We start from the raw sequence: 12,678 nt of genomic DNA on the forward strand, positions 1-12,678 counted from the left end.
TCCCCGCCGGCCTATATAAAGCGGCGCTGGCGGCCGCCCCCCTTCTTTCCGCCGCCGCGATCGCCGCGGAGCCGAGGTGAGGCCGGGCCGGGCGGAGCGGGGCCGCGGCGGGGGCCGGGGTCGGGGCTCGGGGTCGGGAATCCGGTCGCTTCTCCCCCCCCGCGGCGAACCGGTGGCGGCGGCGAGGCCCGGGCCAGGCCGCGGCCTTGTGCGGGGCCGCTCTGCGCATGCGCGGGGCGTAGAGGCCCAACCCCCCCCCCGGGGCCTGCGCATGCGCAGAGCTGGGCCCCCCCCCCGACACGTGGTGTCCTGGGGGGGGGTCCCCGGTCCTTGGGGGGGGTCCCAGCCCCATGGCAACACCCGGTGGGGGGGGGGGTTAGGGGTGCCCTTGACTCCCCTGGGGGGGGTTTGGGGGGTCCCAGCCCATGGTTCCGCCCAACGGAGGGGTTTGGGGGGGGCTCTTGACCCCCCCCCCCCCCCGGAGGCTTTGGGGGGGTCCTAGGCCCTGACTCTGCCCGAGGGGGGTGATTTTGGGGGGTCCCAGGACCCCCCCCGGGGGCTCTTGGAGGGCCCCTGCCCCCTCCGAGTGTTTGGGGGGGTCCCAGCCCGTGGCACCACCCGAGGGGGTGATTTTGGGGGGGGGGGGGGGCTCTTGAACCCCCGGGGGCTTTGGGGGGTCCCAGCCCATGACATCCCCCAAGGGAGGGGTTTGGGGGGGCCCAGGACCCCCCCAGCGCTCGGGGGGGGGGGGGTGTCCCACCCCACATCATTGTTATGAGGAACCAGTAAGGGGGTGCTCAGAGCCCCCCCAAAACCAGTTTCCCCCCCCCGATAATTGGGGGGGGGGGTGGCACCCAGACACACTTGCGAGCAGCAGCACAAAAAGGGGGTCCTTCATTTTGGGGGTGGGGGGTCCCCAGTTCCTTCTTGGGGTGCTGTCCCCCCTTTAGGAACCCCCCTTTATTGGGGGGGGGAGCCCCCCCAGCGGCACAGACCCCCCCAAATTTGTCCTCCCCCCCCCCAAAATAACGAAGCCCCCCGCCATGCCGGTCGCCCGGAGCTGGGTTTGCCGCAAAACCTACGTCCCCCCGCGCCGCCCCTTCGAGAAATCCCGCCTCGCCCAGGGGCTGAAGCTCATCGGTGAGTTTTGGGGGGGGTCGGGGGGGGGTGGGGGGTTTGGGGGACCCCCTGACCCCCCCCAATTCCCTTTTCCCAGGGGAATATGGGCTGCGGAACAAGCGGGAGGTCTGGAGGGTCAAGTTCACCCTGGCCAAGATCCGGAAGGCGGCGCGGGAGCTGCTCACCCTCGACGAGAAGGACCCGCGGCGCCTCTTCGAGGGTGAGCTGGGGGGCGCAGCCCCCCCTCCCCCCCCCTTTTTTGCCCCCCTCCCCCCCTTTTTTGCCCCCTTCCCCCCCATTTCTTGCCCGCCCCCCGTTTTGGCCCCCCTTTTTGCCCCCCTTTTCTCCTCCTTTCTCCTTTTTTGCTCCCCCCTGCCATTTTTCTGTTTCCTTCCCCCTTTGCTCCCCCATTTCCCCCCTTTTCCCCTCCTCGTTCCCCCTTTTCCCCTCATTCCCCCCCTCCCCCCACTTTGCCCCATCTCACTCCTCCTTTCTTCCGTTTCCTCACATTCTTGCCCCTTTCGCCCCCGTTCTCCCCCATTTTTGCCCCTGTTCTTTCCTGTCCTTTCCCCCCATTTTTTCCCCCGTCTTTCCCCATTTTTCCCCCGTTTCCCCCTTTTTTCCCCATTTCCCCCCATTTTCCCCGTTCCCCCCCTCGTATCCCCATGTTCCCCATTTCCCTCCCCATTTCCCCCTTTTTCCCCATTTCCCCCCCCATGTTCCCTATTTTCCCCCATTTCCCCCCCATGTTCCCCGTTCCCCCTCATTTGCCCCCCACTTCCCCATTTTCCCCATTTTGCCTCCCATTTTCCCCGTTCCCCCCGTTCCCCCCCGTTCCCCCCTCCATGTACCCCGTTTCCCCCCCTTTTCCCATTTTCCCCGTTTTCCCTCTTCCCCCCCCACGTACCCCATTTTCCCCGTTTCCCCCCCGTTCCCCCCATGTACCCCATTTTCCCTGTTTCCCCCATACCCCATTTTCCCCCCATGTTCCCTGTTTCCCCCCGTTCCCCCCCACGTACCCCATTTTCCCCGTGTCCCCCCCGTGTTCCCCCCATGTACCCCATTTTCCCTTCCCCCCTTCCCTCCTTCGCCCCCGCTCCCCCCCCCCCCCCCCCCTTGCCCCCCCCCCCCCCCCTCCCCCCTCCCCCCCCCCCCCCCCCCCCACCCCCCCCCCCCCCCCCCCCCCCCCCGCCCCCCCCCCCCCCCCCCCCCCCCCCCCCCCCCCGCCCCCCCCCCCCCCCCCCCCCCCCCCCCCCCCCCCCCCCCCCCACCCCCTCCCCCATTCCCCCCCCCCCCCCCCCCCCCCCCCCCCCCGTCCCCCCCCCCCTTCCCCCCTTCCCCCCCCTTCCCCCCTTCCCCCCCTTCCCCCCCTTCCCCCCTTCCCCCCTTCCCCCCCCCCCCTTCCCCCCTTCCCCCCCCCCCCTTCCCCCCTTCCCCCCCTTCCCCCCCTTCCCCCCTTCCCCCCCTTTCCCCCCCCCCTTCCCCCCCCTTCCCCCTCCCTTCCCCCTCCCTTCCCCTCCCCCTTTCCCCCCCTTTCCCCCCTTTCCCCCCTTTCCCCCTTTCCCCCTTTCCCCCCCCTTTCCCCCCTTCCCCCCTTTCCCCCCCTTTCCCCCCCCCCCTTTCCCCCCTTCCCCCCCCCTTCCCCCCCTTCCCCCCCTTCCCCCCCTTCCCCCCCCTTCCCTCCTTTCCCCCCGTACCCCATTTTCCCCCGTTTTCCCCCCTTTTCCCCGTTCCCCCCATGTTCCCTGTTTCCCCCCCGTTTTCCCCCCATGTTCCCTGTTTCCCCCCCCCCCGTGTTCCCCCCCCACGTACCTCATTTTCCCCATTTCCCCCCCATTCCCCCCCCCCCCCATTTTCCCCGTTCCACCCCCATTTCCCCCATTTCCCCCCCGTTTTCCCCCCATGTTCCCTGTTTCCCCCCCGTTCCCCCCCCCCACGTACCCTATGTTTCCCCCCCCCGTTCCCCCCACGTACCCCATTTTCCCCGTGTCCCCCCCGTGTTCCCCCCATGTACCCCATTTTCCCTTCCCCCCCCTTCCCCCCTTCCCCCTTCCCCCCCCTTCCCCCTTCCCCCCCTTCCCCCCTTCCCCCCCCCTTCCCCCTCCCTTCCCCTCCCTTCCCCCCCTTCCCCCCTTCCCCCCCCTTCCCCCTCCCTTCCCCTCCCCCTTTCCCCCGTACCCCATTTTCCCCCCGTTTTCCCCCCTTTTCCCCGTTCCCCCCCATGTTCCCTGTTTCCCCCCCGTTTTCCCCCCATGTTCCCTGTTTCCCCCCCCGTGTTCCCCCCCCACGTACCTCATTTTCCCCATTTCCCCCCATTCCCCCCCCCCATTTTCCCCGTTCCACCCCCATTTCCCCCCATTTCCCCCCCGTTTTCCCCCCATGTTCCCTGTTTCCCCCCCGTTCCCCCCCCACGTACCCTATGTTTCCCCCCCCGTTCCCCCCCCCACGTACCCCATTTTCCCCGTGTCCCCCCCCGTGTTCCCCCCATGTACCCCATTTTCCCTTCGTACCCCATTTTCCCCCCCCATGTTCCCTGTTTCCCCCCCGTTTTCCCCCCATGTTCCCTGTTTCCCCCCCCGTGTTCCCCCCACGTACCTCATTTTCCCCATTTCCCCCCATTCCCCCCCCATTTTCCCCGTTCCACCCCCATTTCCCCCCATTTCCCCCCCGTTTTCCCCCCATGTTCCCCCCCCCCCCGTTCCCCCATCCCTATGTTTCCCCCCGTTCCCCCCCCCACGTACCCCATTTTCCCCGTGTCCCCCCCCCGTGTTCCCCCCATGTACCCCATTTTCCTTCCCCCCCCTTCCCCCCTTCCCCCCTTCCCCCCTTCCCCCCTTCCCCCCCTTCCCTCCCTTCCCCCTCCCCCTTTCCCCCCGTTTTCCCCCCCCTTTTCCCCCGTTCCCCCCCATGTTCCCTGTTTCCCCCCCCATTTTCCCCCCATGTTCCCTGTTTCCCCCCCCGTGTTCCCCCCCCCACGTACCTCATTTTCCCCATTTCCCCCCCATTCCCCCCCCCATTTTCCCCGTTCCACCCCCATTTCCCCCCATTTCCCCCGTTTTCCCCCCATGTTCCCTGTTTCCCCCCCGTTCCCCCCCCCACGTACCCTATGTTTCCCCCCGTTCCCCCCCCCACGTACCCCATTTTCCCCGTGTCCCCCCCGTGTTCCCCCCATGTACCCCATTTTCCCTTCCCCCCCTTCCCCCCCTTCCCCCCCCTTCCCCCTTCCCCCTTCCCCCCTTCCCCCCTTCCCCCCTTCCCCCTCCCTTCCCCCCTTCCCCCTCCCTTCCCCTCCCCCTTTCCCCCCCTTCCCCCCCCCCCCCCCTTCCCCCTCCCTTCCCCTCCCCCTTTCCCCCGTACCCCATTTTCCCCCGTTTATCCCCCCCCCTTTCCCCCGTTCCCCCCCATGTTCCCTGTTTCCCCCCGTGTTCCCCCCCCCACGTACCTCATTTTCCCCATTTCCCCCCCATTCCCCCCCCCATTTTCCCCGTTCCACCCCCATTTCCCCCCATTTCCCCCCCGTTTTCCCCCCATGTTCCCTGTTTCCCCCCCCCCGTTCCCCCCCCCCCACGTACCCTATGTTCCCCCCCGTGTTCCCCCCCACGTACCTCATTTTCCCCATTTCCCCCCCATTCCCCCCCATTTTCCCCGTTCCACCCCCATTTCCCCCCCGTTTTCCCCGTTCCCCCCCCATTTTCCCCTTTCCCCCCCGTTTCCCCCCCCCCCCCCCCCCCCCGCTGACGGCCCCCCCCCCCCGCAGGCAACGCGCTGCTGCGGCGCCTGGTGCGCATCGGGGTGCTGGACGAGGGGAAGATGAAGCTCGATTACATCCTGGGGCTGAAGATCGAGGATTTCCTCGAGCGCCGCCTCCAGACCCAGGTCTTCAAGCTGGGCCTGGCCAAATCCATCCACCACGCCCGCGTCCTCATCCGCCAACGCCACATTCGGTGGGTCCCGCGTCGCGACGGGGACCCCCCACCCCCCCGCGTCGCGACGGAAACCACCACACCCCCCCCCCCCCACCACCACGTCATGACAGAACCCCGTGAGCGAGGTCGGCAAGGCTCACTGCGGCGTTGCCGTACACCTTGCGAAGGGGCCGGGGGCCGAGCGCAGGTAACCCCCCCCCGACCCCCCCTTTCAAATTTTGGGGGGGCCCCAGGCTGCCACAGCCCCTCCCCCCCCCCAAAAAAAAAATTTGGGGGGCCCCGTTTGGGTCGGCACCCCCCCACCGTGCTCCGTCGCCCCCCATTCTCCAGCACAACCCCCACCCAGGTGTTGTCCCCCCCCTTAAATCTTGAGGGTCTCCCTTAAATTTTGGGGTGCCCCCCTTAAATTAGGGCCCCCCCCATTAGATTTTGGGGGACCCCCCCGCTTCCTCAGATGTTGGGGAGCCCCTTTTTTGGGGTGCGCTGAGGTTTAGGAGCTGGGGCCCCCCTTCCCCGGGGCAGGGGCTCCCCAGAACGGGGGCAGGGTGCCTGGGGGGGGGATTTTTGGGGTGCTGACCCCCCGTTTTTTTGGGGGCCCCCCCATTTTGGGGTTCCCCCCTCACAGACACCGTCCCCCCCCCATTTAATCGCCGTTCCCCGGGGCAGGGGCTCCCCAGAACGGGGTCAGGGTCCCTTGGGGGGGGGATATTGGGGTGCGTGTGTGTGATTTTTGGGGTGCTGACCCCCCGTTTTTTGGGGGGGCCCCCCTTAACTCTGGGCCCCCCCATTTTGGGGGTTCCCCCCTCACAGACACCATTTCCCCCCCATTTAATTGCCATTCCCTGGGGCAGGGGCTCCCCAGAACGGGGTCGGGGTCCCTGGGGGGTACTGGAGGGGGCGCGTGTGTGATTTTTGGGGTGCTGACCCCCTGGATTTTTGGGGGCCCCCTCAACTCTGGGGCCCCCCATTTTGGGGTTCCCCCCTCACAGATACCATTCCCCCCCCATTTAATCGCTGTTCCCCGGGGCAGGGGCTCCCCAGAACGGGGTCGGGGTCCCTTGGGGGGGGGATATCGGGGTGCGTGTGTGTGATTTTTGGGGTGCTGACCCCCCGTTTTTTGGGGGGGCCCCCCTTAACTCTGGGGCCCCCCCATTTTGGGGGTTCCCCCCTCACAGACACTGTTCCCCGGGGCAGGGGCTCCCCAGAAGGGGGTCGGGGTCCCTGGGGGGGGGGATATCGGGGTGCGTGTGTGTGATTTTTGGGGTGCTGACCCCCCCGTTTTTTGGGGGCCCCCTCATTTTGGGGGTTCCCCCCTCACAGACACCATTCCCCCCCATTTAATCGCCGTTCCCCGGGGCAGGGGCTCCCCAGAACGGGGTCAGGGTCCCTTGGGGGGGGGATATTGGGGGGCGGGGGTGTGATTTTTGGGGTGCTGACCCCCCGTTTTTTGGGGGGGCCCCCCTTAACTCTGGGCCCCCCCATTTTGGGGGTTCCCCCCTCACAGACACCATTTCCCCCCCATTTAATTGCCATTCCCTGGGGCAGGGGCTCCCCAGAACGGGGTCGGGGTCCCTGGGGGGGTACTGGAGGGGGCGCGTGTGTGATTTTTGGGGTGCTGACCCCCCTGGATTTTTGGGGGCCCCCCTCAACTCTGGGCCCCCCCATTTTGGGGGTTCCCCCCTCACAGACACCATTCCCCCCCCATTTAATCGCTGTTCCCCGGGGCAGGGGCTCCCCAGAACGGGGTCGGGGTCCCTGGGGGGGGGGGATATCGGGGTGCGTGTGTGTGATTTTTGGGGTGCTGACCCCCCTGGATTTTTGGGGGCCCCCCTTAACTCTGGGGCCCCCCCATTTTGGGGGTTCCCCCCTCACAGACACCATTCCCCCCCCATTTAATCGCTGTTCCCCGGGGCAGGGGCTCCCCAGAACGGGGTCGGGGTCCCTGGGGGGGGGGGATATCGGGGTGCGTGTGTGTGATTTTTGGGGTGCTGACCCCCCTGGATTTTTGGGGGCCCCCCTTAACTCTGGGGCCCCCCCATTTTGGGGGTTCCCCCCTCACAGACACCATTCCCCCCCCATTTAATCGCCGTTCCCCGGGGCAGGGGCTCCCCAGAACGGGGCCGGGGTCCCTGGGGGGGGGGGATATCGGGGTGCATGTGTGTGATTTTTGGGGTGCTGACCCCCCTGGATTTTTGGGGGCCCCCCTCAACTCTGGGGCCCCCCCATTTTGGGGGTTCCCCCCTCACAGACACCATTCCCCCCCCATTAAATCGCCGTTCCCCGGGGCAGGGGCTCCCCAGAACGGGGCCAGGGTCCCTGGGGGGGGGGGATATCGGGGTGCGTGTGTGTGATTTTTGGGGTGCTGACCCCCCCCCCCGTTTTTGGGGGGCCCCCCCCGGCGCAGGGTGCGGAAGCAGGTGGTGAACATCCCCTCCTTCATCGTGCGCCTGGACTCGCAGAAGCACATCGACTTCTCCCTCCGCTCCCCCTACGGCGGCGGCCGCCCCGGCCGCGTCAAGCGGAAGAACGCCAAGAAGGGGCAGGGGGGCGCGGGGGGCGGCGAGGACGAGGAGGAGGACTGAGCCCCCCGAAAGTGGGGGGGCCCCCGAGGGTGAGGGGGGGGCCCTGGGGGTGATGGGGGCGTTTGGGGGGGCCTGGGGGGATTTTGGGGGCTGGGGAGGGGGTTTGGGGGCGTGGGGGGTGGCAAGGACAAGGAGGAGGACTGAGCCCCCCGAAAGTGGGGGCCCCCGAGGGTGATGGGGGCGTTTGGGGGGCCTGGGGGGGGGATTTTGGGGGCTGGGGAGGGGGTTTGGGGGTGCGGGGGGCGGCGAGGAGGAGGAGGAGGACGGAGCCCCCGAATTTGGTGGGGTCCCCGAGGGTGATGGGGGCGTTTGGGGGGCCTGGGGGGATTTTGGGGGCTGGGGAGGGGGTTTGGGGGCGCGGGGGGTGGCAAGGACAAGGAGGAGGACTGAGCCCCCCAAAAGTGGGGGGGCCCCCGAGGGTGAGGGGGGCGTTTGGGGGAGCCTGGGGGGGATTTTGGGGGCTGGGGAGGGGGTTTGGGGGCGCGGGGGGCGGCGAGGACAAGGAGGAGGACGGAGCCCCCGAAAGTGGGGGGCCCCCAAGGGTGAGGGGGGCGTTTGGGGGGCCTGGGGGGGATTTTGGGGGCTGGGGAGGGGGTTTGGGGGTGTGGGGGGCGGCGAGGAGGAGGAGGAGGACGGAGCCCCCCGAATTTGGTGGGGTCCCCGAGGGTGATGGGGGCGTTTGGGGGGGCCTGGGGGGATTTTGGGGGGTGGGGAGGGGGTTTGGGGGTGCAGGGGGCGGTGAGGAGGAGGACGGAGCCCCCCAAAACGGGGGGGGGTCCCTGAGGGTGCGGGGGGTGTTGGGGGCTGTTTTGGGGTGCGGGGGGTTTCGGGGGGGCCCCCTGTGATGGCAGCACTGGGCGCTGAACCCCCTGACGATGCCTGTGCCCCCCCCCCACCCTGGGGGGGGGGCTGAGGGGGGCCCGGGGGGGTTGGGGGGGCCGGGGGCGATTTTGGGGGGGCTGGGGGCGATTTGGGGGGTCCCCACTGAGTCCCCCCCCCCCCTTTTCTCGCAGGTGCCAGCGCCCGGATGTTGGGGTCCCCCGGGGGGGCAGTGACAATAAATGGAGTCGTCCCACGGGGGTCTCTGTGTTTTGGGGGGGTCCCCAATTATGGGGGGGGTCCCCAACCTTGGGGGGTGGGTTGACGGCTCAGTTTTGGGGGGGCCCCCAATTTTGGGGGTCTTGGGGGGCATCCAGATCCCTCAGTTTTGGGGGTCTCCCCAATTGGGGGGGGGTCCCCAATTTTGGGGGGGTTGGGGATCATCCAGACCCCTCAGTTTTGGGGGGGGCCCTAATTTGGGGGGCTCCCCAATTTGGGGGGTCCAGACCCCTCAGTTTTGGGGGGGCCCAATTTGGGGGGGTCCCCAATTTTGGGGGTTTTGGGGGGCATCCAGACCCCTCAGTTTTGGGGGGCCCCCCTTTGGGGGGGCGGATATTGGGGTTCCTCAGGGGGTTTTATTGGGGGGGTCTCCAACCTTGGGGGGGTCCAAACCCCTCAGTTTTGGGGGTCCCTGGGTCCCCCAATTTTGGGGAGGGTTCCCTAATTTTGGGGGGGGTCAAGGCTTCAGTTTTGGGGGGTTCCCCAATTTTGGGGGGGGGGTCCGGACCCCTCAGTTTTGGGGGGGGCCCTGAGCCCCCTGGGTTCCTTAGAGGGGATTTGGGGTGGGGTGGGGGCACCCAATTTGGGGGAGTTTTGGGGGATCCGGACCCCTCAGTTTTGGGGGGCCCCGAGCACCTGGGGGCTTTGGGGGGGTCCCCAATTTTAGGGGGGTCCTGAGGCCTCAGTTTTGGGGGGTTCCCCCAATTTTGGGTGGGTCCGGACCCCAGAGTTTTGGGGGGGCCCCAAGCTTGGGGGGGTCCTGAGCCCCTGGGTTCCTTGTGGGGGATTTTTTGGGTGGGGGTCCCCAATTTTGGGGGTCCCCAACCTTCGGGGGGGTCTGACCCCTCAGTTTGGGGGGGGCCCCCCAATTTTGGGAGGGGTCTTGAGGCCTCAGTTTTGGGGGGGATTCCCCAATTTTGGCGGGTCCGGACCTTCAGTTTTGGGGGGCCCCAACCTTGGAGGGGGGTCCAGACCCCTCAGTTTTTCGGGGGGTCCCCAATTTTGGGGGGCTCCAACCTTGGGGGGGGTCCCCAATTTTGGGGGGGGGGGGGAATCCCTGAGCTGTACGGAAGGGCCGCCCCGCCACACTCAAGATGGCGGCGCCCATGCGCCGGAAGTTCAGCGTCACGTGTGACGGCGTCGACCAATGGGTGCGCGCCTCCGCAGGCGGAACCGTGCGCTGGCCCCGCCTCCGGGCTGTTGGCGGGAGAACGCGTTCGCCGCCGGGTGAGCGGGGCCGGGGGGGGTTCCCCGCTCCGGGGGGCTTGGGGGGTCCTGCGGGGTTTGGGGGGTCTTGGAGGGGTCCGGGGGGTCCCCCCGCCGTTTGGGGGGGTTTGGGGGGTCCCGAGGGGAAATTGAGGGGCTGAGGGGGGGCATGAGGGGACCGCGCGGCCTGGGGGGTCTGTGAGGGGATGAGGGGGCCCTGGGGGATGAAGGGGTTTGGGGGGTCCCTGCGGGGTCTGTGAGGGGTGAGGGGGTTTGGGGGGTCCCTGCGGGGTCTGTGAGGGGTGAGGGGGTTTGGGGGGTCTCTGAGGGGTCTGTGAGGGGTGAAGGGGTTTGGGGGGTCCCTGCGGGGTCTCTGAGGGGATGAGGGGGTTTGGGGGGTCTCTGAGGGGTCTCTGAGGGGTGAGGAGGTTTGGGGGGTCCCTGCGGGGTCTGTGAGGGGTGAAGGGGTTTGGGGGGGTCTGTGAGGGGTGAGGGGGTTTGGGGGGTCCCTGCGGGGTCTGTGAGGGGTGAGGGGGTTTGGGGGGTCCCTGAGGGGTCTGTGAGGGGTGAAGGGGTCTGGGGGGGTCCCTGGGGTCTGGGGGTCCCTGAGGGGGGTTGGGGGGTCCTTAAGGGGTCTCGGGGGTCCGTGAGGAGTTGGGGGGACGCCGGGGGTCCCTAAGGGTCCCTGGGGGGGTCTGTGAGGGGCTGGGGGGGTTGGGAGGGTCCCCGTGCTCTGGGGGTCCCCACGGTCGGGGGGGGGGGTCCCGAGGGGCTGGGGGGGTCCCCGCGGTTTGGGGGTGCCCTCCCCTCACCCCCCCCCCCCCCCCGATCCCCGCAGGATGGAGGGGAAGCGGCCGGGGCCGCCCGGGGCCCCCCCCCAGGCCAAGCGCTTGCGGGGGGCGGCGGCGGCGGGGGCCCCCTCCCAGTTCGAGGAGGAACTGGCGCAACTGGAGGAACTGGAGGCCGAGCTGGCGGCCGAGAGGGCGGCTGAGGAGCCCCCCCCGCCCCCCGAGGGCCAGCCCCTGGGTGAGCGGGGGCTATGGGGGGTGGGGGGGGGCTGGGGGGGCTGGGGGTGCTATGGGGTGCAATGGGGTGCTATGGGGCAGGCTGTGGGTGCTGTGGGGAGCAACGGGGTGCTATGGGGCAGGCTGTGGGTGCCGTGGGTGCTATGGGTCAGGCCATGGGGCAGGCTGTGGGTGCCATGGGTGCTATGGGGCAGGCCATGGGGCAGGCCGTGGGTGCTATGGGGCAGGCTGTGGGTGCTGTGGGTGCTATGGGGCAGGCCATGGGGCAGGCTGTGGGTGCTATGGGGCAGGCTGTGGGTGCCATGGGTGCTACGGGGCAGGCTATGGGGCAGGCTGTGGGTGCTATGGGGCAGGCTGTGGGTGCTATGGGGCAGGCTGTGGGTGCTGTGGGGAGCAACGGGGTGCTATGGGGCAGGCCATGGGGCAGGCTGTGGGTGCCGTGGGTGCTATGGGGCAGGCCATGGGGCAGGCTGTGGGTGCTATGGGGCAGGCTGTGGGTGCCGTGGGTGCTATGGGTCAGGCCGTGGGGCAGGCTGTGGGTGCTATGGGGCAGGCTGTGGGTGCTGTGGGTGCTATGGGTCAGGCCCGGCTCTGCCCCCGCAGGGAGCCAGTTTGTGGGGGAGGTGAACCCCAAGTGGCGGCGCCCGGCCCTGCCCCCGCAGCCCCCCGACCCCCTCTGCTTCCTCCAGCTCGACATCGACCACTACATCGGTCAGCACCCCCCACCCGCGGGACCCCCTGGGACCCCCCCACCCGTGGGACCCCGCAGGACCCCCCTGGGACCCCCCACCCACCCATGGGACCCTGCAGGACCCCCTGGGACCCCCCACCCATGGGACCCTGCAGGACCCCCCTGGGACCCCCACCCACCCATGGGACCCCCCAGCACTCACAGGACCCCCTGGGACCCCCGCAGCACCCGTGGGACCTCCCCAGCACCCACGGGACCTCCCTGGGACCCCACCCCCACCCCTGGGACACCCCCTGCACCCCTGGGACCCCCCCCAGCCCCTCCCGCACCCCTGGGACCCCCAGCACCACCCCTGGGACCCCCCTACACCCATGGGACCCCTGGGCCCCCCTGCACCCCTAGGACCCCCCCCAGCACTCCTGGGCCCCTCCCGCACCCCTTGGACCCCCCTCCCTCCCCCATGGGACCCCTGGGCCCCCCCCTGCACCCGTGGGACCCCCCCCGCACCCATGGGACCCCTGGGCCCCCCTGCACCCATGGGACCCCCCTGCACCCATGGAACCCCTGGGCCCCCCCTGCACCCCTGGGCCCCCCCCCCAGCACCCCTGGGCTCCTCTCTCCCCCATGGGAGCCCCCTCCCTCCCCCATGGGACCCCTGGGACCCCCCTCCCCCGCACCCCTGCCCCCCCCCCCCCCAGCACCCAGGGGTCCCCTGGGGGCCACCAACCCCCGGGGCGGGTCCCCCCGCAGGCTCCCCCCTCCCCGGGCTGCCGGGGGCCACCCAGGGCCCCGTCCCCGTCCTCCGCATCTTCGGGGTGACGGCGGCCGGCAACAGCGTCTGCCTGCACGTCCACGGCTTCGCCCCCTACTTCTACGTCCTGGCGCCCCCCGGTGAGTGCGGCCCCAACCCGGGGGGGGCCCCCCAAACCCGGGGGGGGCCCCCCAAACCCGGGGGGGGGCCCCCAAACCCGGGGGGGGGGCCAAATCCCCCCTGCCCCCGGCTGCGTCTGGGGATTCGCTGCTGGCTCGTA

General features: G+C 69.7%; 2 protein-coding genes across 2 annotated transcripts in view; both read left to right on the plus strand.

The window, feature by feature from the left end:
* Positions 1-28: 28 nt before the first annotated feature.
* RPS9 (ribosomal protein S9) lies at positions 29-8,702 on the plus strand. The gene is made up of 6 exons (XM_087773213.1): positions 29-76; positions 1,035-1,140; positions 1,217-1,339; positions 4,877-5,063; positions 7,450-7,656; positions 8,641-8,702. The coding sequence occupies exons 2-5, from the start codon at positions 1,044-1,046 to the stop codon at positions 7,625-7,627; spliced, it is 585 nt and encodes a 194-aa protein (XP_087629339.1). The 5' UTR covers positions 29-76; positions 1,035-1,043; the 3' UTR covers positions 7,628-7,656; positions 8,641-8,702.
* A 1,077-nt stretch (positions 8,703-9,779) lies between these two features.
* Positions 9,780-12,678, plus strand: part of POLD1 (DNA polymerase delta 1, catalytic subunit) — a 28,231-nt gene continuing 25,332 nt past the window's right edge. The window contains exons 1-4 of the mRNA XM_087773225.1: positions 9,780-9,952; positions 10,770-10,957; positions 11,560-11,667; positions 12,398-12,538. Coding sequence (XP_087629351.1) covers positions 9,873-9,952; positions 10,770-10,957; positions 11,560-11,667; positions 12,398-12,538 — 517 coding nt within the window. The 5' untranslated portion in view covers positions 9,780-9,872. The remainder of the gene's footprint in view (positions 9,953-10,769; positions 10,958-11,559; positions 11,668-12,397; positions 12,539-12,678) is intronic.

Source organism: Nipponia nippon, unplaced genomic scaffold (genome assembly GCF_047370975.1).
Source record: "Nipponia nippon isolate SJK-2023a ecotype South Korea unplaced genomic scaffold, ASM4737097v1 scaffold_38, whole genome shotgun sequence".
NCBI classification, from domain to species: domain Eukaryota; kingdom Metazoa; phylum Chordata; class Aves; order Pelecaniformes; family Threskiornithidae; genus Nipponia; species Nipponia nippon.

Coding starts and splice junctions, on each gene's coding strand:
- RPS9 (XM_087773213.1), top strand. CDS start 1,044: ATGCCGGTCGCCCGGAGCTGGGTTTGCCGCAAAACCTACGTCCCCCCG. Junction 1,141..1,216: donor CCAGGGGCTGAAGCTCATCG/GTGAGTTTTGGG, acceptor CCCTTTTCCCAG/GGGAATATGGGCTGCGGAAC. Junction 5,064..7,449: donor ATCCGCCAACGCCACATTCG/GTGGGTCCCGCG, acceptor CCCCCGGCGCAG/GGTGCGGAAGCAGGTGGTGA.